The 19,132-nt window shown below is 55.6% G+C and overlaps 1 protein-coding gene across 4 annotated transcripts in view; it reads left to right on the forward strand.

The window, feature by feature from the left end:
- Window positions 1-19,132, forward strand: part of RAP1GAP2 (RAP1 GTPase activating protein 2) — a 276,085-nt gene that overhangs the window by 36,824 nt on the left and 220,129 nt on the right. For all 4 annotated transcript variants that reach the window (XM_054535352.2, XM_054535353.2, XM_054535356.2 and 1 more), the window contains one exon: window positions 8,369-8,404. In XM_054535352.2, the coding sequence (XP_054391327.1) occupies window positions 8,369-8,404 (36 nt within the window). The remainder of the gene's footprint in view (window positions 1-8,368; window positions 8,405-19,132) is intronic.

Raw genomic sequence — 19,132 nt, forward strand, 5'->3', positions numbered from 1 at the left:
GAGATGCGGTTTCACCGTGTTGGCCAGGCTGGTCTTGAACTCCTTACCTCAGGTGATCCGCTTGCCTCGGCTTCCCAAAGTGCTGGGATTATAGGCGTGAGACACCGTGCCTGGCCGCTTCCCTTGTCTCTTGACTCACAATCCTTCCCAGGGAGCCCACGGTCCCCTCGCTGTGCACTGCACATGGAAGAGAAACCACGGGGTCAGAGCAGGGGGGTCAGGAAGCTGCGCGGGACTGAAGCAGGGGCAGAATTATCCTCGACAGTAATGATAGCAGCTCCCATGACGGCGTTGGAGCCCCGTGCTCAGTGTTTCTCTTCGCTGATAACCTCGTGAAGGTGGTGGCAGCCTCCCCAAATTATAGTAGAGAAAACCGAGGCCTAGAGAGGTTAGGTAACTTGCCCAAGGTCACTGGGCCCCAAGGAAAGAGAGGAAGGCAGCGTGGGAAATGCCCTAGGGAGGCTCTCACACCCTGCAGGGCTCATGATGTGCCATAAGCCGTCTGGGAGAGTCCCTTCCCCCTTTCCAGCCCTCAGTCTGGGGACGCGTGGGCCCCTGGATCCTCCTGGTTTCTCCAAGATTCCTGGATCCCAGCAGCGTCGAAGAAGTCCAGGCTGCTGTGGGTTCTGCACCCCGGCCCGCGGAGGCAGCCGGGCCAGTCCTGCTCCTTGGCTGGGTGTCTGACTCAGGAGTGTTGTTTGTGGCTGTCAGGGGCACACCCCCTGGTGGGGGAAACCAGCCTCAGGGTGGCAGCAGTGGAGGCCTCGAAACGCACCCCTTCCTTGTCTCCAGGCTGCTGTTCAGATGTCTGTGCCTGGGCCGGAGTCTTTCTCACATGTGGGAACACTTGGTCCAGGTGTTCATACCTGGGCATTTACCTGGCTGTCTCCATAGACCGGGAGGCCCCAGATAAGAGCATCTGTCAGCTTTGTCTTCCCCTAGAATGCATGCGGCGGGCAGCTTTCACATGTGGTCAGTGTGGGTGGTGGGGCGTGCCCAAGTGTGATGTGACTATCACCCCGCTTCTCTCTTATGCATGAAAGCGCATCAACAAGTACTCCAAAGATGGGCCTGTCATTAACTCCCTCTAACTGATTTTTTTAAAAAGTAATTTGCAACAGGATTTTTTTTTTTTTTTTTTGAAATAGAGTTTCGCTCTTGTCGCCCAGGCTGGAGTGCAGTGGTGTGATCTCGGCTTACTGCAACCTCTGCCTCCCAGGTTCAAGCAATTCTCCTGCCTCAGCCTCCTGAGTAGCTGGGATTACAGGCATGTGCCGTGATGCCCGGCTAATTTTTGTACTTTTAGTAAAGACGGGGTTTCACCATGTTGGCCAGGCTGGTCTCGAACTCCTGACCTCAGGTGATCTCCCTGCATCGGTCTCCCAAAGTGTTCGGATTACAGGCGTGAGCCACTGCGCCCGGCCTGCAACAGGAATTTTTGCAACCTATGCAACATCCCCAACCCCAGCACCTCCCGACTGAGGCTGTGGGCTGTGCTTGGCTCACCCTGGTGCTTTCTGCACCCAGCGTGGTGCTTGGCCTAGAGCAGGTGTTGCTGTCAGTGGCGGGAGGCCAGGTGGGCTGACCGTTCCCACTTTCACTTGTTCACTTGTCAAGCTCTTTTGTTTAGTTGGGACTTTATCAATGGAGAATGAAAGAAATCCAACTCACACTGGCTTCAGGAATAAAGAGACGTATGGCTGGCTCTCCTATACCCGGGGTCAGCTGGCTCTTGGCACAGCTGGATCCTGGAGCTCAGATGATGCCCTTGAGACTCAATCTTTCAGCTGGGTCCGGTGGCACCCACCTGGAATCCCAGCACTTTGGGAGGCTGAGACGGGTGGATCACCTGAGGTCAGGAGTTTGAGACTAGCCTGGCCAACATGGTGAAACCCTGTCTCTACTAAAAATACAAAAATTAGCTGGGCGTGGTGGCGGGTGCCTGTAAACTGAGATATGTGGGAGGCTGAAGCAGGGGAATCACTTGAACCAGGGAGGTGGAGGTTGCAGTGAGCTGTGCCACTGCACTCCAGCCTGGGTGACAGAGCGAGGCTCTTCAAAAAAAAAGACATGATCTTTCTCCTCTTTCCCTTTCTCTGTTAGTTCTCTTCTCTGCCTTCCTGTGAGTCAGTTTCATTTTCCCCACACTCTCCACAGCCCCAGGCTTTCATCTCGTGCTTTAGCAGGGGAAGCCTCGGGATGGTGTTTTGTTAGGTTTACTTAGGTCTCCTGAACCAGTCCCCTTGGCTGGCCAGGCCTGGTCAGGTGCCCACTCCTGACCCTGGAGGTGGATTGAGTGCAGAGGGTTCTTCTCAGATGGAGGCAGGGCAGGCAGGACCCAAGGTGTCCACAGTACCTGTTGAGCACTTCCTGGGTGTGGGCGGGTGCCACTGGGGAGAGAGGCACTTGTGGCACTCTGCAGCGGCCATCCAGTGGGAAGCCAGCAGCCTGAAGCCACCCCACAGCATGAACCACACAATCCTAACTTTCCTGGGGCAGAGGTGAGGGTCGGGGGAAGCCTCCGGGCTCCTGCTGGGGGCTAGCTGCCTTGGAGGTAGAGAGTCAGCCCCCAGCCCTGCTCTGGCCCAGGACCCTGAAGCTGCTCCCCCAGCCCACCCAGGGCTTGAGGCCCCTGTGGTGTCCCCTGCTATGAAGGAGTAAAGAAAATAGAAATCCTTGTGCCCTTGGTCCACAGGCTGGGGTTGGCCCCTGGCACCTCAGCACGGAGTCTAGGACCTTCACAGTGGCAGCAGGTGCCAGAGAGGAAACTTCAGGGAGGGTTGGCCGGAAAGAGGCCAATGGCATCGGCTAGGGCCGTTTTTTTCCCTTTCTTTCTTTTCTTTTTTTTGAGATGGAGTTTCGCTCTTTGTTGCCCAGGCTGGAGTGCAATGGCATGATCTTGGCTCACTGCAACCTCCACCTCCCAGGCTCAAACGATTCTCCTGCCTCAGCCTCCTGAGTAGCTGGGATTATAGGCGCCCGCCATCATGCCTGGGTAATTTTTGTATTTTTAGTGGAGATGGGGTTTCACCACGTTGGCCAGGCTGGTCTCGAACTCCTGACCTCAGGTGATCCGCCCACCTTGGCCTCCCAAAGTGTTGAGATTACAGGCGTGAGCTGCCACACCCGGCCTTTCTTCTTCTTCTTTTTCTTCTTCTTCTTTTTTTTTTTTTTGAGACGTTTTCTTCCCTTTCTCCACTGCTTGGGGGTAGGGTGGGGCCTGGGGCCCTATGTGTGCCCACTCACCCCAGTGTCTGTTGTAGTGTACGTGCCACATCCCTTTGAGGGGCTGCCATTAGTAAGTGCCTGCTGTGTACCAGGCGTGGTCAGCACCAGTGCATGCAGAGATGAGCACTGGACCTGTGGTGTGCAGACTGGCATGCGTGCAGGACATGCTAGCCCTGTGGCATGAGGACCAGCACCTGAGCATGCAGAGATGAGCACGAGCCCTGTGGTTCAGCTGGGAAGACAAATCCACCCGCCCATGGGTACTGCCCACCCACCCCACACTGCCAGCGTGAAGCATGCCACTGCCTTGACCTCTGTCTAGACACTTGGCGGTGGGGCTGTGCCTGTGTGTGTACATGCGAATGCCCCTTGCAGTGTGATGTGGTCTGAGTATGTGGATGAGTGCCTGCGGGCACATGTGTATGCGTTCATGTCTGTGCACGTGTCCAATGGGGCTTTGTGAGTATGTGAGAAGCGTGTGCAGGTGTCTCTATTGATGCCTGTGTGAAGTGGTGTGTGAATGTGCATTTGTGCACAGGAGCGTGTGTGCCGCGCTGTGCTCAGGTGTGTGCAGGTGTCTAATGATACGTATGTCTGCATACATGTATCTGTGTGTACCTGGGTATCCTGAGTGTGTGTGTGTCCATGTGTGCATCCCACGTGCCCCCGTGCCCACGCGTGTGCATGTATACTTACATCCATGTGTGCTAGTGGAATGACGTGTGTGGCTGGTTCCTCTGGTGTGTGCCGAGCCATGGTGGGGCAGGCAGGCAAAGGTCCCTGTCTCAGGCAGCCCTCGGGAGTGGGTGTGAAGGTCCCCAGTGCTCAGGTGTCCCTGAGTCTTCCAGCTGAATCTTTCTGTCCCTCCTAGGCGTGGCTGTGGGAATCCTTGGGGCGCCTTTGGGTTCCAGGAAGCTGGGGCTGTGTGGGCTGGGCTGCTAACTGGGGCTGTGGAGCAATCTGCCAGCCGAGCCCCTTCCGGAGCTGTGGGTTCCTCTGGGTGTGGGGAAGCTGCCCTCCACAACCTCCTCGGCCTATCTTGGTGCCTCCTGGAGTGCAGGACACACCTCCCAGCTCTGCAGCCTCACCCACAGGAAGCTCGGGTTGGGGGCAGGCGAAGAGGGAGGTGCCACGCTGGGCTCCCCGCCCTGCGCCGGCACTGACCCCGCTGTACCACGGCCGTCTTGCGGACAGCCCCGGGGACATCGTTGGGACATCGCTGGGACCCCGGGCTCTGCAGCCACAACCATGTTTGGCCGGAAGCGCAGTGTCTCCTTTGGGGGCTTTGGATGGTGGGTGACAGGTGGGAGGGTGGTGGAACGATGGGAGAGAACTTAGAAGTGAAGTCTTGTTAAGTGCATCTGCGGCCGTGGGAACAGAGGGGCTTGGGCTGTGCCTGAGAGCTGGGTCTGCTGACGCCCTGGCAGGTCGAGATGCAGGATCCTGGTGGGGACATCAGAGACTGTAAGCCTTCCCCACTGTCCCTGGGCACAATCTGCTGGCAAATCCTGGAGGTCTGCACCGGCTGCCCATGGGGAGGTGGATAGCATGAGTGTGTGTGACTGCAGTTGAATGTGTGTGTCTGTGTCCGCAGGTTCCCGTGTATGTGTGTGCGTGTCTGGGATTATGTGTAAGTGTGTTTGTGTGCATTTGAGCCTGTGTGTGCAGGGGTGTGTGTGTGGCTGTGACTGCCAGTCCGTGTGACCATGTGTGAGGTGTGTGCCTGTGCATGTGGGCAGCTGCCTGTCTGCACCTCTGGCCTTCTGTATCTGTGTGTCCTTGTGTCTGTGTGTTTGTGTGTGTGACGCTCCTGTCTGTGCTGTTGGTGTGGCCTTATGGCAGGGGATTCTGTCCCTGCTGGACCTCTGGGCTGCCTGCTGTCTTGGGGGTGGGTTGTAAGAGAAGGTCTCCCACCTGCACCCCAGGCAGCCCACCCTAGCTCTGTCCTAGCCTGAGCAGCTGCGTCTGTCCCTAGCCTCCTGCCTGGCCCTCTGGCCACTCTTGCCTCTAAGCTTCTGTCTGGGATGAGGGATGTGCTCTTTCTTCCCGGCAGGGGGCTGAAAGTAGGCACACGAAGGCCAAAGGCTAGCCTCTGGTTCCCAGTGCTGGCAGCTTCTCCGCAGCTGGGGAACAGAGTCTGGTGGTTTTCATGATCGGTTTCCTTTCAGCGCCTGGGCTGGGGGCGTTGTCAGACTGGGAGAGGGCCCCGAGGGGGGTGGCCAGGGGGTGTCCCGGTGTGGAAAATGGTGGACTAATGGGGGTGGCACGAAGGGCGAGGGGGAGAGGGGCTGTGTTCCTCGGTAATTTTTCGTTTCCGTGTGTGTGGCTTATTTCCCGCTTCCTCCTCTTCAAAAGCACTTTGCCATCCATCGTCTGGCAGGGAGGGACCGTGGGCACTGCATGTTTGGCAGATGGGACGGTGCGGATGAGAAGATGGCACAGCATCGCCTGTGTCTGCTCTCGGGCCCTCCCTGACGCCTGGGTCTGGGAGCTGCCGCCCCGAGGGTAGGTGCCAGTGTCCGGGAGGCAGCAGAGGACTTGGCTTCTGGTTGGGAGGGATGTGTGTGTCTTGGCTGTGGGCCTTGCAGGGCAGGGCCCAGCGATGAGATTGTGCCCTCCAAGGCCCGCCTTTCTCTGGGAGGTGTGGAGCAGATGGAAGGCTGGTCTCCAGAAAGCTCCAGGTGCACAGGTTCCGGTCTCAGCCAAGCTTCATTTCATATGAAGCCCTCTGTGTTGAGACCCACAGCTCCAGAGCACAAGGCAAAGCCGGGCCTGAGATTTGAATCTGGGCAGGTGAGGGGGAAGACAGGAGCGTGGCTGCCCAGGACTGCCTTCGAGGCAGAGCCGAAGGTGGAAGAAGAGCCCTAGGATGTCCCAGAGGCCCCCATGTTCTGACTCAGTGTCCACTGGGCTGTGGGTTCCAGGAGGGCAGGCCCTGCCCTGTTGCGTTCACGCGGAACCCTGGTGTGTCACACAGACTCAGTCGATGCTTGTGGACTCATCGAGGTCTTTTGCACACAGCAGGTGTCTGCTTGGGGCCCCTTGAGGTTGAGGGGATGGCGGGGCCTTCCGGGCTTGGAAGGTTAGGGAAGCAAGAAAGGGGGCGAGACTGGGGTTTGGGTCTCCTCATCTGGGATGGCTGTCAGCTGGGAGGGGATGTCACGGATTCCTGGAGCCCTGGTCCCTCCAGACGGTGAACAGAATCTCTGGGGCTGGTGTTTTCCGAGCTCCATTGGATGCAGGGTGGATAACCTCTGGCACCAGGGGCAGACAAGGTGATCAGGGTGGGTGGGATGGGATGGGGGAGGGAGGAGCGCCTAGGAGCCTTGGCTTCCTGAAAGGGAAAGGCCCAGCCTCACAGTCCTGTCTATCTCCCATCTCAGCCTCTCCAAAACCAGAGCCCCGCCCTCCTGAGGCCACACCCTGGTGTGGGAACCCTGGTGGGCTGGCTGCTGTGTAGGCGTGGTTTGGACCGGGGCTGCTGTGACCAAGGTGCCTGTAGGTGGTGCGGTGGGTGGGGCTGACCCGACAACGGTCAGAGGTGCACGCACCAGGAGCCCCGGTTCCAGTGCCGACTTCACCATGACCACTGAGGAACTCTAGTGGGACACTTCCTCTCTCTGGGTCTCAGTTTCCCCATGTGTCAGTGGGGGATTTCTGCCTTACCCACAACACAGGGCTGTTGTAAGAATTAAGAGATTCCTTGAGAAAATGTAAAACCTAAGCGCCTGCTGTGAGGGGCTGCCATCCGGCAGCTCTGGGTTGCATGCGTTACAGCGGAGTGTGGGGCTCTGAGTCCTGCTCGGATCTGGGTGTCGGTGTGTTGAATGCGGGAAGAGGAGAGTCTGCACCCCGGAGTGGGTGGGGATTCCAGGGTGAGACCCTCAGGGACCGGTAGTGGAAGCCCTAAGGAAGGGACTCAAGAGGACGTGTGAGGAAGAAACTGGGAGAAACGTGGGCCAGGCCCCTCCGGGTGCCGCTTGCTTTGCTGTTGGAACTGAGATCAGAAAGTGCTGGGAGTTTACTCAGAGTGAAAGGACCCCGCCCCTAGCTCCAGGCCTCAGGGTGACTTGTGGGCTGGCTCAGCTCCGTGTCCTCTCTTCTTCGCTGGAGTTGTGACTGTGGGAAGCCTAAGGCAGAGCTGGGCCGGCCAGACAAGGGTGCCGGAAAGAGCCTCCAGGGTTTCCAGCATGCTGGAGCCAGTGGCAGTTTTAGTGAAGCTGATAGTGATGGTGACACTGATGATGACGTGTGGTGACATGGACAGTGATGGTGACAGGAATCGTGATGTTGCAAAGGCAGCATTGGTGCTGGTGGCAGTGCTGGTGACAGTGGTGGTCATGACCCTTCCACAAGAGGAGATACTGACAGTGGGAACACTGTCCACCTTTCTGCCTCTGGAGAGGGAGGAGGGGCCTCTTGTTGCCAGCCATAAGGGCTGGCATATGCAGGGGGTAAAAATAGAAGCTCAGCGGCGCTGTCTCCCCTTCCAGTGAGGGCGGGCGCAGGCTGGGGGTGGAGGAGCTGGCTGTGAGGGCAGTCTGCAGCAAACGAGATCTTCCCCGCTCTGAACCTCTGTGCCTGATACAACCCACCAGGGTCTGCCCCAGGAGCGGGGTCTGCCTCCCTGGATGGACTGGTGGCTCCTTGGGCAGGAGGGTCCCTGGTGCTGGGGATGCTTGCGTCTTCCCAAAGCAGATGCCTGGGAAATATGGATGTCCACCTGACATTCGTATTGACATCCATGCTGACCCATGAAGCTGGGTTGCCGGGTCCTCTTGTGAGGGTAGCCGTAATAAAGGGAGAGGCTGCATACAAAGTGCTTACGATCCCTGGACCTGACGTGAGATACCTGAATTCAGACTGGGCCAGTGATTTTACCTTTCTGAGCCTCGGTTTCCTCATCTCTGAAATGCGGAGAATAATAATATGCATGTTATAGGGTGGTGTGTGGCCCCAGCTCTCCCAGCACTCAGAGGCGTCTCTTCCTCTGCTAGCAGAGAACTGGCCCCTTTAGCCAGTCCCTGACAGAGCCCTGCTGTCTGGTGGTTTGGGCTGCCCCGGGGACTCCTCCATGCAGATGCTATGTGGGAGCCTTCAGCCTCAGCACTGACTGGAGCCCTTGCTTTTCTCTTGGCAGGATCGACAAGACCATGCTGGCAAGTCTGAAGGTCAAGTAAGTTGCAATTTCCTCTTCTGTAAAGGTCAGAGATGACGCGGATCAGAGCGTCGGGCCCTCACTCCCAGCAGGTTGTGGGAGACACAAGAGGGGCTGTCGTGTTTGTCAGATTCCAGTCAGAGTCCATGGTGCTTCCAGATCGGAGGAGGCTGGACAAATTCTTATTCCTGGGATGTTCAGGGAGAGGTAGAGGTGGGAATGGAATCACCAGGGGCCAGAATGGTGGGAGTGTGTGTAGCAGGTGTAACATTCAGGCCCATTATTCTTTTTTTTCTTTTTCTTTTTTTTTTTTTTTGAGACGGAGTCTTGCTCCGTTGCCAGGCTGGAGTGCAGTGGCATGATCTCTGCTCACCGCAACCTCCACCTCCTGGGTTCAAGTGATTCTCCTGCCTCAGCCTCCCAAGTAGCTGGGATTACAGGCGCCTGCCACCACGCCTGGCTAATTTTTGTATTTTTAATAGAGACAGAGTTTCACCATGTTGGCCAATCTGGTCTCAATCTCTTGACGTTGCGGTCCGCCCACCTAGGCCTCCCAAAATGCTGGGATTACAGGTGTGAGCCACTGCGCCTGGCCCAGACCCATTATCTTCCTATCACTTTAGTTTTTAGATATATATTGGGCCGGGCATGGTGGCTAACACCTGTAATCCCAGCGCTTTGGGAGGCCAAGGTGGGTGGATCACCTGAGGTCAGGAGTTCGAGACCAGCCTGGCCAACATGGTGAAAACCCATCTCTACTAAAAATAGAAAAAATTAGCTGGGCGTGGTGGCGTGTGCCTGTAATCCCAGCTACTCGGGAGGCTGAGGCAGGAGAATTGCTTGAACCCGGGAGGCGGAGGTTGAAGTGAACCGAGATGGCGCCATTGCACTCCAGCCTGTGTGACAGAGTGAGACTCCGTCACAAAAAAAAAAGAAAGATAATTATATTTTTTATCACTTTAGTTTTTATGTGAACTCCCAATCCTGGCAGTGACTTTCTGACATTCCCCACCTACTAGGACCTGACTAAACACTCCAGGGTGTGTGTGTGTGTGTGTGTGTGTGTATGTGTGATGTCAGCTGCTCATCAAGTCATTTGTTGCCAGGTATGTCAGCATGGGCAGCCTGGCCCTGGGACTTTCTGAGGCTCCCATGCCAGACTCAGGGTGTGGGAATTGCCTGCCTTGGTTTACCGTGTATCTCTTGTCCATCTGCTGAGGTCCGAAGCAGGCACAGCCCTCTCCTAGAACCTCTGACCTCTCTTCCCTCACCACCTTCATTCCTTTTTCCTCTGTGTTTCTGGCCAAACCATTTTGTCTGCATCCTGATCCCCTTTTTCCTTTGAGACTTAACCAAAGTGTAGCCTGTTTCCAGCTGCACCCCTCCCGTGGGGCAATGAGTACTGACTAACCATCTGCTCCAATAGAGTGAATTGAAAAGGAGGGAAATTCTAGGAGGAAAAAAGCATTGGCCTCTAGCTCAAAATATTCTCCCGGCACATGTGAATTCACTGTTGCATGGAAAATTCCTCCAATGAATCGCCCTCCTTCCGAGGCAGCTTCTCTGGGTTGTCACTCCCCCGTCTCAGCGGAAGGTTTTCCCTGCCTAGTCTCCCTCTGTCATGCCGTTCAGTTGCCAGCCCTGGTTGTGTATCCCCTGGATGCAGGTCCCTGGGCAAAGTACGGCCAGTCTTGAGGGTTGGCATAAAAGAGGGTCAAAATAAGAGGCTTCCCACTTTGGTTGGTTTTGCCCAGAAAGGTGAGGCTGGGCAGTTAGCAGGGCCGGGATGGAGGACAGACTGTTCCTGCCCTTCAAGAGATTTCAGTTTCTCTGTTGAGCTGATGCCAGGAAGCTGGATGTGGTGGCTCACGCCTGTAGTCCCAGTACTTTGGGAGGCCGAGGCAGGTGGATCGCCTGAGGTCAGGAGTTCGAGACCAGCCTGGTCAACATGGTGAAACCCTATCTCTGCTAAAAATAAAAAAAATTAGCTGGGCGTGGTGGCGGGCACCTATAATCCCAGCTAGTCGGCAGACTGAGGCAGGAGAATTGCTTGAACCTGGGAGGTGGAGGTTGCAGTGAGGCAAGATCGCACTGCAGCCTGGGAGACAAGAGTGAAATGCCGTCTCAAAAAAAAAAGTCTAGAGCTGATGCCAGGAGTGCCATGGAGCAGTCCCGAAAGACTGCCTGGAGGAGGTGGCCTCTAAAGCAGCTCTTAAAGATGAGGCAGGATAGTAGGACCCCCACGTCTGTGCTGGCTTGGCATGGTGTGTGCATCAGTGCAGACACCATTCAATCTGGAGGTGTCAGGGCAAGTCACCCAGACACCATTCAATCTGGAGGTGTCAGGGCAAGTCACCCAGGACAAGATGCTTCCCTCCTCTGTGCTTTAGTTTCCATATCTTTTGTCCAGTGGTCACAATAATGTCTGGTTTTCCTAGAGCTTTCTAGAGCATATTTGCATACTGAGTGAGATGCCAGGCATGAAGCAGAGCTGCTAAGGGGTGTAGAGTGGTCAGAGTGTTCTTTTGGTGCTGTTTTGGGACATCTAGTTCAATTTCAATTTCACAAGCATTTATCGAGGGAGGGCCTGTTTGTAAATATAATATCTGTATCCTGGAAGTGCACCAGTTATAGGGTAGAGTGAAAAGCTGGGGGCGTGGGCCAGGGTCGACCGTGGTCAACCCTGGTCCAGGTGGACCATTGGGACCCCAGTGGGGTCTTTGAGTGATTATCTGGGAAGGTGATATTGGGATGATGGCTTGGGACAGTGTGTAGCACTGTGTTCCGAGTTTTATTGATTAAGATTCCTTTGATTGCAAGAAACAAAAACCCAGTGTCATCTGGTTAAGCAAAGGATGGAATTTATGGGAAAGGAAGCAGGGTGCTCCAGGGAACTGAAGGGGAGGAAGCAAAGCCAGAGCTCAGGAGTGGTTGAACCAGGAAGTGGAAACCCATTGCCATCAAAATCCCAGCTAGCTTCTTTGCAGACATTGATAAGCTGATCCTGAGATTCACATGGAAGTTCAAAGATAATCTTGAAAAAGAAGAACAAAGTTGGTGGCCTCATTCTTCCTGATTTCAAAACGTATTGCGGCCAGGCCTGGTGGCTCATGCCTGTAATCCCAGCACTTTTGGAGGCCGAGGAGAGTGGATCATTTGAGGTCAGGAGTTTGCGACCAGCCTGACCAACATGGTAAAACCCCGTCTCTACTGCAAATACAAAAATTAGCCAGGTGTGGTGGTGTGCGCCTGTAGCCCCAGCTACTTGGGAGGCTGAGGCAGGAGAGTCACTTGAACCCAGGAGGTGGAGGTTACCGTGAGCTGAGATCACACCATTATACTGCAGCCTGGGTGACAGAGTGAGACTCTGTCTCAAAACAGAACAAAAACAAAACAAAACAAAACAAAAAGTATTGCAAAGCTATGGTTATTAAGACAGTGTGGTACGGACATAAAGATGGACAGATAGATGGATTCAGTAGAATTCAGAGTTCAGAAAAAAGCCCTTGTATTTCTGGTGAATTGATGAGGCAGCCAAATGCCCACTGTTGGGGCTCCTGAGTCACCAAGATGCCTCCTCCCTCTGCCTTTGCTGGGTGAGGCATCTCTCCTTCTACAGCAGCTCACTGCATTCCCCGCCACATAGCGGATACTCCTGGGCTGCAGCCCATGCTCCTTGGTTGCCTTGGCTCCCTCCCCAAGGACCTGGTGTCCTTGACGCCTCCCCAGGCGTCCCTGAGGCCTGCAGCTCTGAGGACACGGGTCTGGCCTCACCGTTATGAAGCATTCACTGTGTGCTAAGGCTTCATTGCACTGTTTTCCTGAGGCTTTGCACCCACCTCATGAAGCAGGTACCAATCCTGTCCGCATCTTACAGATGAGAAAGTGGAGACCAAGAGAGTTTAGGAAACTTGTTCAGGGTCTTCAGGGAGGAAGTCACGGAGTTGGGATTTGAATCTGGGTCTGTGCTTTGTGTGTGGAGCTGAGTGGTTCTCACACCTGCCTCCCGCCCTACTTTCCCATTTTCTTTCCCTGATGTTCTCAGGGGCTGTGTATATAGAATCTGTGGCTGCAGAATGCACCTCCGCCTCCACAACACCGTGGGTGAGAAGGCCCCTGGTTTGCTGGGGCCCATCCCCTTGCTGGAGGCCTGGATTGAATGGGGTCTGTGGTGCCTGGATGAGTTGGACACTCAGAAGCAAGGATTTACTTAACTGCAGTGCAGGGGTACAGGGGCTATGGAGCCACTCTGGAACGCTGGAGGGGAGGTGGCAACGGTACCATGCAGGAGAAGGAGGCTTGCGTGTGGGATACAGCCTCAGGCTAACACATGGGCAAATCGTTAACCTCTCTGGGTCAGTTTCCCCATCTGTAAAGGGTTGGCTTCGCGTCCAGCCTGCTCTCTTCCAGCCTCGACATTCTAGGAGGTGGCATTCATGCCTTGGGTCCTTTCGTATTTTTCTCAGGACCTTGGTGATGGTGGGGGCTCGCTGTTGAGTGAGTGAATGCTTGGCTGTGTGAATGGAAGTCTCTGAGAGCAGGGGTTCTGTGCATTTCATCCCTGACTCCTTAGGGCCTATCCAGTACCTGGCACAAAGGAGGTTTTCGGTCTGTATTTGCTGAATGAATCAACGATGGGTCATCATGGTTGGCCCATCACATGCAGGTGGAAGGAAGGAGAGAAAGAGGCAGGCTCAGCGTGTGGGGATCCCTCTTCCCCAGTCCGCTCTGGGGGCCAGCTGGGCATGAGGTCCCTGTCGGGCAGGTGCCTGGGGTTTTCTTGTGGAGCTCCTTGAAGGAGCAGCCGGAGTGGGAGGATCTGAGCTGGGAGCCTCCGAGACACTCGTCTTGTCCTTTATTTCTTTTTTGAGACGGCGTCTTGGTCTGTTGCCTAGGCTGGAGTGCAGTGGCGCAGTCTCGGCTCACTGCAACCTCCGTCTCCCTGGTTCAAGCGATTCTCCCACCTCAGCTTCCCAAGTAGCTAGGATTACAGGTGTGCACCACCACACCCAGCTATTTTTTTTTTGTATATTTAGTAGAGATGGGGTTTCACCATGTTGGCCAGGCTGGTCTCGAACTCCTGACCTCAGGTGATCCACCCACCTCAGCCTCCCAAAGTGTTGGGATTACAGGCGTGAGCCACTGCACCTGGCCAAAACCTCTGCTCCTTTTTGCTACCCTCTGTGCTCCCTCCACAGAGACCCCTGCATCTTTGCTAAAGAAAGAGATGCATGTATGTGTGTGTGTGTGTGTGTGTGTGTGTGTGTATGTGTATGTGTGTGTGTTTGTCTGTCTGTCTGCTGCATGGGCTCCAGCTACCTGAGGTGACCGTCGTGCACAGGGGCTGGCTGCGGTGGCCTGGAGTGAGCATGTGGATGGTTCAGGGTAGCCCATCTCCACTGCTGGAGCACACTCACATGCACACTCCTGAGGGGTGGGGAAGTCTAAAATCCATTGCCTTGTAGGAAAAAATCCAGCTTAAATTTAAGTGGGTGGCTCCAGCCCTTGGTCCCTAGAAGTGGCACCTCTGGAAAGGGATGAAGCCCATGATGGGACCTGGGTGCGGCTGTGCTCTGTGATTTCTTTGTTAGGAGAAGGATGGGGAGGGCCTGGAGGAGCTCCTGCTTGGCTGGGCCAGCATGTCAGTTCTACTGTGGTTTGGCCAGAAGATACCACACAGCCACCGCTATTCTAAGTTTCAGATTTAACCAGCTAAGAATTGAAAATCCTGCTAGAAATGAAGGGGCCATGAAGGACGGGAGCTTAGTGTGTCTCTGGGCAGCTTTCCTAGGTCCCTGGGGACTCCAGTGTCAGCTGCTGGAGACATTGTCCATGACAGCAGGGGCTTGCCACGGCCAGGAAGCTTGATTTCTTCTCTGCCATAACCCTTTTATTATTATTATTATTATTATTATTTTTTTTTTTGAGAGAGAGTCTCGCTCTGTTGCCCAGGCTGGAGTGCAGTGGTGAAATCTCGGCTCACTGTAACCTCCACCTCCTGGGTTCAAGCGATTCTCCTGCCTCAGCCTCCCGAGTAGCTGGGATTACAGGCACGCCCCACCATGCCCGGCTACTTTTTGTATTTTTTTTTTAGTAGACACGGGGTTTCGCCATGTTGGCCAGGCTGGTCTTGAACTCGTGACCTCAGATGATCCACTTGTCTCGGCTTCCCGAAGTGCTGGGATTACAGGTGTGAGCCACTGTGCCCGGTCTATTATTATTATTTATTATTATTATTTTTGAGACAGAGTCTCACTCTCTCTCCGGCTGGAGTGCAGTGGCATGATCCTGGCTCACTGTGACACCCCTGCCTCCTGGGTTCAAATGATCCTCTTGCCTCAGGACTACAGGTGTGCACCACCACACCCAACTATTTTTTTTTGTATTTTTAATACAGATGGGGTTTTGCCATGTTGGCCAGGCTGGTCTCAAACTCCTAGCCTCAAGCGATCCACCTGCCTTGGCCTCCCAAAGTGCTGTGATTACAGGCGTGAGCCACTGTGCCTGGTCTGCCACAACCCCTTTAAACTCAGGCTTCCCTCCCCATTCTGTGAGAATTATGCACAACATGGGGTACATTTTTGTGGCTAATTTTTGTATATTTAGTAGAGACGGGGTTTCACCGTGTTAGCCAGGCTGGTCTCAAACTCCCAACCTCAGATGATCCACCTGCCTCGGCCTCTCAAAGTGCTGGGAATACAGGCTTGAGCCACCGCCTCCGGCCGTTGATTCCGATTTAATGACTTTTCTCATTCACCAGTTGAAGGCCACACCTACCAATTCATTTCCCCACCTTTGGCCACCAGGTCTTTGTTTACTGTAGATTACAAGAATCCTTGAGGCACCAGGATGATGTTCTAGAGCCCTTTGGAGCCAACTCATCTTAGTCTGCTCTTCTACACACCTAGGGCATCTGCTGAGAGTTTGCTGGGGTTGTCAAGGACAGGGGGAGCTTGAGGTTTTTGGGGGTAGACAGCTGAGTCAGTTCAGCCTACATTTACTGGGCACCTACACTGCAGGGAGACAGTTCCCATGGCACGGGACATGGGCTGCGATGCCCACAGAAAGGATGGAGGGGGGCCTCCTGGAGACCTGGTGATGCCTGAGCTGTCTCCAGGGGTGTGTAAGGTCAGCAGGGAGGAGAGAATGCACTCCAGGCAGCCCGACCCTCACGAAGGCAGTGGGGCGTGAAGCAGCTTCAGCAGGCGGGACCTGGGAGCAGTTACTATTACCAGACAGAAGCGAGGGTGGGAGTGCGGGGGGCTGGGGGAAGGCGGGCTACGTCTAGGAGGGTAGGTGAGCTGTGCTGGAAGCTGGGCTGGATCAAAGGGCTTTGGGCTAGGGGAATGCTATGGTGAGCTCGAGTCTGAGGACCCCTCTGGCTGACTGGAGGGGTTAGAGAAGAGGCAGGGAGGCTAGGAGGGGATATTGAGACAGCCACGTGAAGAGGTCCCCAGAGACCCTCCCCTCGCCTGCGCCCTGGGGTGAGGCCTCGGGAAGTTCGCGCTGTTTGCTGCGGGGAGGATCCTGGCCATTCCTGTTTGGAGGTGGTAACCTGGGGATCCAACCTGTGAGATGGGGGCCGGTTAACAGGAACCTCTCTTGCTTTGCTGAGTTTTTTTCCTTTTGCCCAATAAATCCCGTTGTTCTCACCCTTCTGTTGTGTCCAAGAGCCTAATCTTTCCTGGTGGTGTGACAAGGACCCCGTTTTGAGCTGAGCTCAGGAGAAAGTCCCACAATAGCATGGGGCTGGAGGGAGTGGCCTTCCCTGCCTGGAGCTGGTTTGGAAGGTGTGGGTGAAGGTGAGGAGAAGGGTCGGGTGAGGATTCTCAGAAAGCTTCCTGTGAGCGCTGGGTGGATGCTGGTCCCATTCATGGAGACGGAGAACTAGTGAGTTTGGGCAGTTTGGGCGGGGAAGGAGGGAGTAAGGCTCTGAATGTAAAATCTTCCCTCCACTTTCTACTCTCCTGTTCGGTCTGTCTGAGACCCACCTTATACCTCCTGCCCTGCGGAAGGGGGCAGAGGAGAGAGCAGCATCCTGAGGGCCGTGGGGGCTGGTCTGCGGCCGGGGAAGCAGCTGCACGGCGTCCCCTCGCTGGCCCGGCTCGGCTCCTGGGTGCCTTTGGCAGGTGAGTTCCGGGTGAGCACTGGCCGGTGTGGCCGCCCTTGTGACTGACAGCTGGCCACACCGCGGAACCCACTGTTAGATACCCTCCAGGTGGATCGACGAGAACGTGCCCATTTCTGTCTCGAGTGGCAGACTCTGGTTCGTTGATTTCTTCAGGATGGGCCCTGTGCCTGAGGACAGTGTTGGCGTGTGTGGGTGCGTGTGGGTGTGTGCAGACATGTGTAGGCGTGTGTGCATGCTCGCCCATGCAGGTGGACATGAGCGTTGAGGGCCCATGTGGGTGCCTATGTGGTGCCTTTTTTGGCTTTAGCGAGTTCCTATGGTAACCATGAACATGCCTGTTTTGGGATCTGGAGTCTCGGGGCGTGCGTGGCTGCAGGGAGAAGCAGGGAAGGCGAGTGCTTAGCCGGCGGTTGGCTGTGGCTTGATTTCATTGCCAGGCACTGGGGCTGCTCCTGGAGGTACCATTTGCCAGGCGGCAAGGTCTGCAGACTCCAAGACCCGTGTGCTCCCGGCCCTCCTCCTGGCCAGCCCCTGCCATGCCCAGGAAGCCCTGGTGAGTCCCTGTTCTGGTTTCTCATTGGACAAACAGCTCCCCGGACTTGGCCAGGTCTTGTGGGTATCTGCTGATGGGCAGGCAGGGAGCCGGCTGGCAGCCCTGGCCAGTAGGTACTAGGAATTGGGGCTCTTCTGTGATGGGTGTGGGACAGTGGGCAGGAGGGCCTTTGCCTATTCACGGAGCCCGTGAGGGTGTTTTCCATGTGGCTGGTGGAGTGGCATGGTCCTTGTGGGTCCCGTGGACAGGGCTGACCGTGCTAGTGTGAGGGTAAAGGCAAGGACGCCGGAGAGGAAAATGTGGATGGGGTGGCCTGTGGCCCGCCAGCCGAGACCCAACCATCCCCGGAGGCCCCACTCAGCTCCCCGGGTCCTCATGAACCCCCAGGCCTCTGGCCATGCACTTGGGCTTCCTCGCTGGTCTCCCCAGGCCCAGAGGCCTGCTGGCCTGGCCTGGATGGGAAGACTCACGGTCCTGTGGAAGAGGCCAGAGGGCACTGCCCGGCTCGCTGGGAGCTGGATTTGGCCAAGGCCGGGAAAGAATTGCTCCCACTGGGCTCTGGAGAAAGACTCGTGCCTCCCCAGATTGTGCACCCCTGGTGCTTCTTGTCTACACACTGCAGCCCCGTGGGTGAGTCAGGACACCCCTCTCCAGCCACCACGGGAGAGGCTCTTGATGGACAGGGGCCCAAGCCGCACTCGGGGGCCGTACAGAGATAACGCTGGTGTCTGGGAGCGGGGTGGCACCTTCTATCCCCTTCCTCCCGCTGGCTCCTCTGGGGCAGCTAACAGGGAGTTGGGGATGTGAGTGTCAATAGGGGCTGTCAGTGGCCCATCTGGCTTGTTCTGGGACCCCCCCCCGCCGCCCCGTCCCAGGAGTTCCTTCCTCTGCCTCTGAGAAGGCTCTGGGTGAGGCTATGCTGGGACCGGGGGCCATGTGTGGAGCAGGAGTTGCTAGGGCTGGACAGAGGGCTGAGGCCCTGGTGAAGGGCGAGGGGAGCAAACGTGGACCTTGCGAGTTTGTCTGGACCACCCTGGCCTTCCCTCCCTGGGAGGCAGAGTCCAGAACCTAATCCCTGATGGCCTTCCCTGGGGGCGCTGGGAGAGGGAGAGAGGAGCCTTCAGGAGAGACCCCCAGGTCTCTGGAGTCCTTGAATCTTAGGGCTTGAGATTTAAAAAGTCAAATTAGTCTTTTTTTTTTTTTTATTATTATACTTTAAGTGTTAGGGTACATGTGCACAACATGCAGGTTTGTTACATATGTATACATGTGCCATGTTGGTGTGCTGCACCCATTAACTCGTCATTTAACATTAGGTATATCTCCTAATGCTATCCCTCCCATCTCCCCCCACCCTTTTTTTTTTTTTTTGAGACGGAGTCTCGCTCTGTCACCCAGGCTAGAGTGCAATGGTACGATCTTGGCTCACTGCAACTTCTGCCTCCCGGGTTCAAGTGATTCTCCTGCCTTAGCCTCCTGAGTAGCTGGGATTACAGGCATGTGCCACCACGCCCGGCTAATTTTTGTATTTTTAGTAGAGATGGGGTTTCACCACGTTGGTCAGGCTGGTCTCGAACTCCTGATCTCGTGATCTGCCCGCCTCGGCCTCCCAAAGTGCTGGGATTATAGGCATGAGCCACTGCGCCTGGCCAACAAAAGTCAAATTAGTCTTTATGCAAATCTCCTGTGCCCCTAAAACTAGTCACCCAGGCTGAGCTTGGTTACCTGTGGGGACAGTGAGCTCATTACCTTGTATGGATGCCTATTTTACTGCAGTACAACTTTGCTCAAAGCTGACTGCTGTTTTCATCCGGAATCTCTGTAATTGCATTGCTCGGTCCAGTCTTGACCCTTCGCCCGCACGTCCCCACTTACCCCCATTCAACAAGGTTCATCCCTCTTTCCGCTAAGAGCCCTGCAGACACTGGAAGGCTGCTTTTTCACCCTGAGTCTTCTCTTCCCTCCCCTTGGCTGGTCACCCCAGCCTCTTTGGCTGTATTTGGGATTCCTCACCTGCCTGGGCTGATCTTTGTCGGAAGGGTTCAGGTTTTGCAGGCAGCCT

Source organism: Pongo abelii, chromosome 19 (assembly GCF_028885655.2).
Source record: "Pongo abelii isolate AG06213 chromosome 19, NHGRI_mPonAbe1-v2.0_pri, whole genome shotgun sequence".
Classification (NCBI taxonomy): domain Eukaryota; kingdom Metazoa; phylum Chordata; class Mammalia; order Primates; family Hominidae; genus Pongo; species Pongo abelii.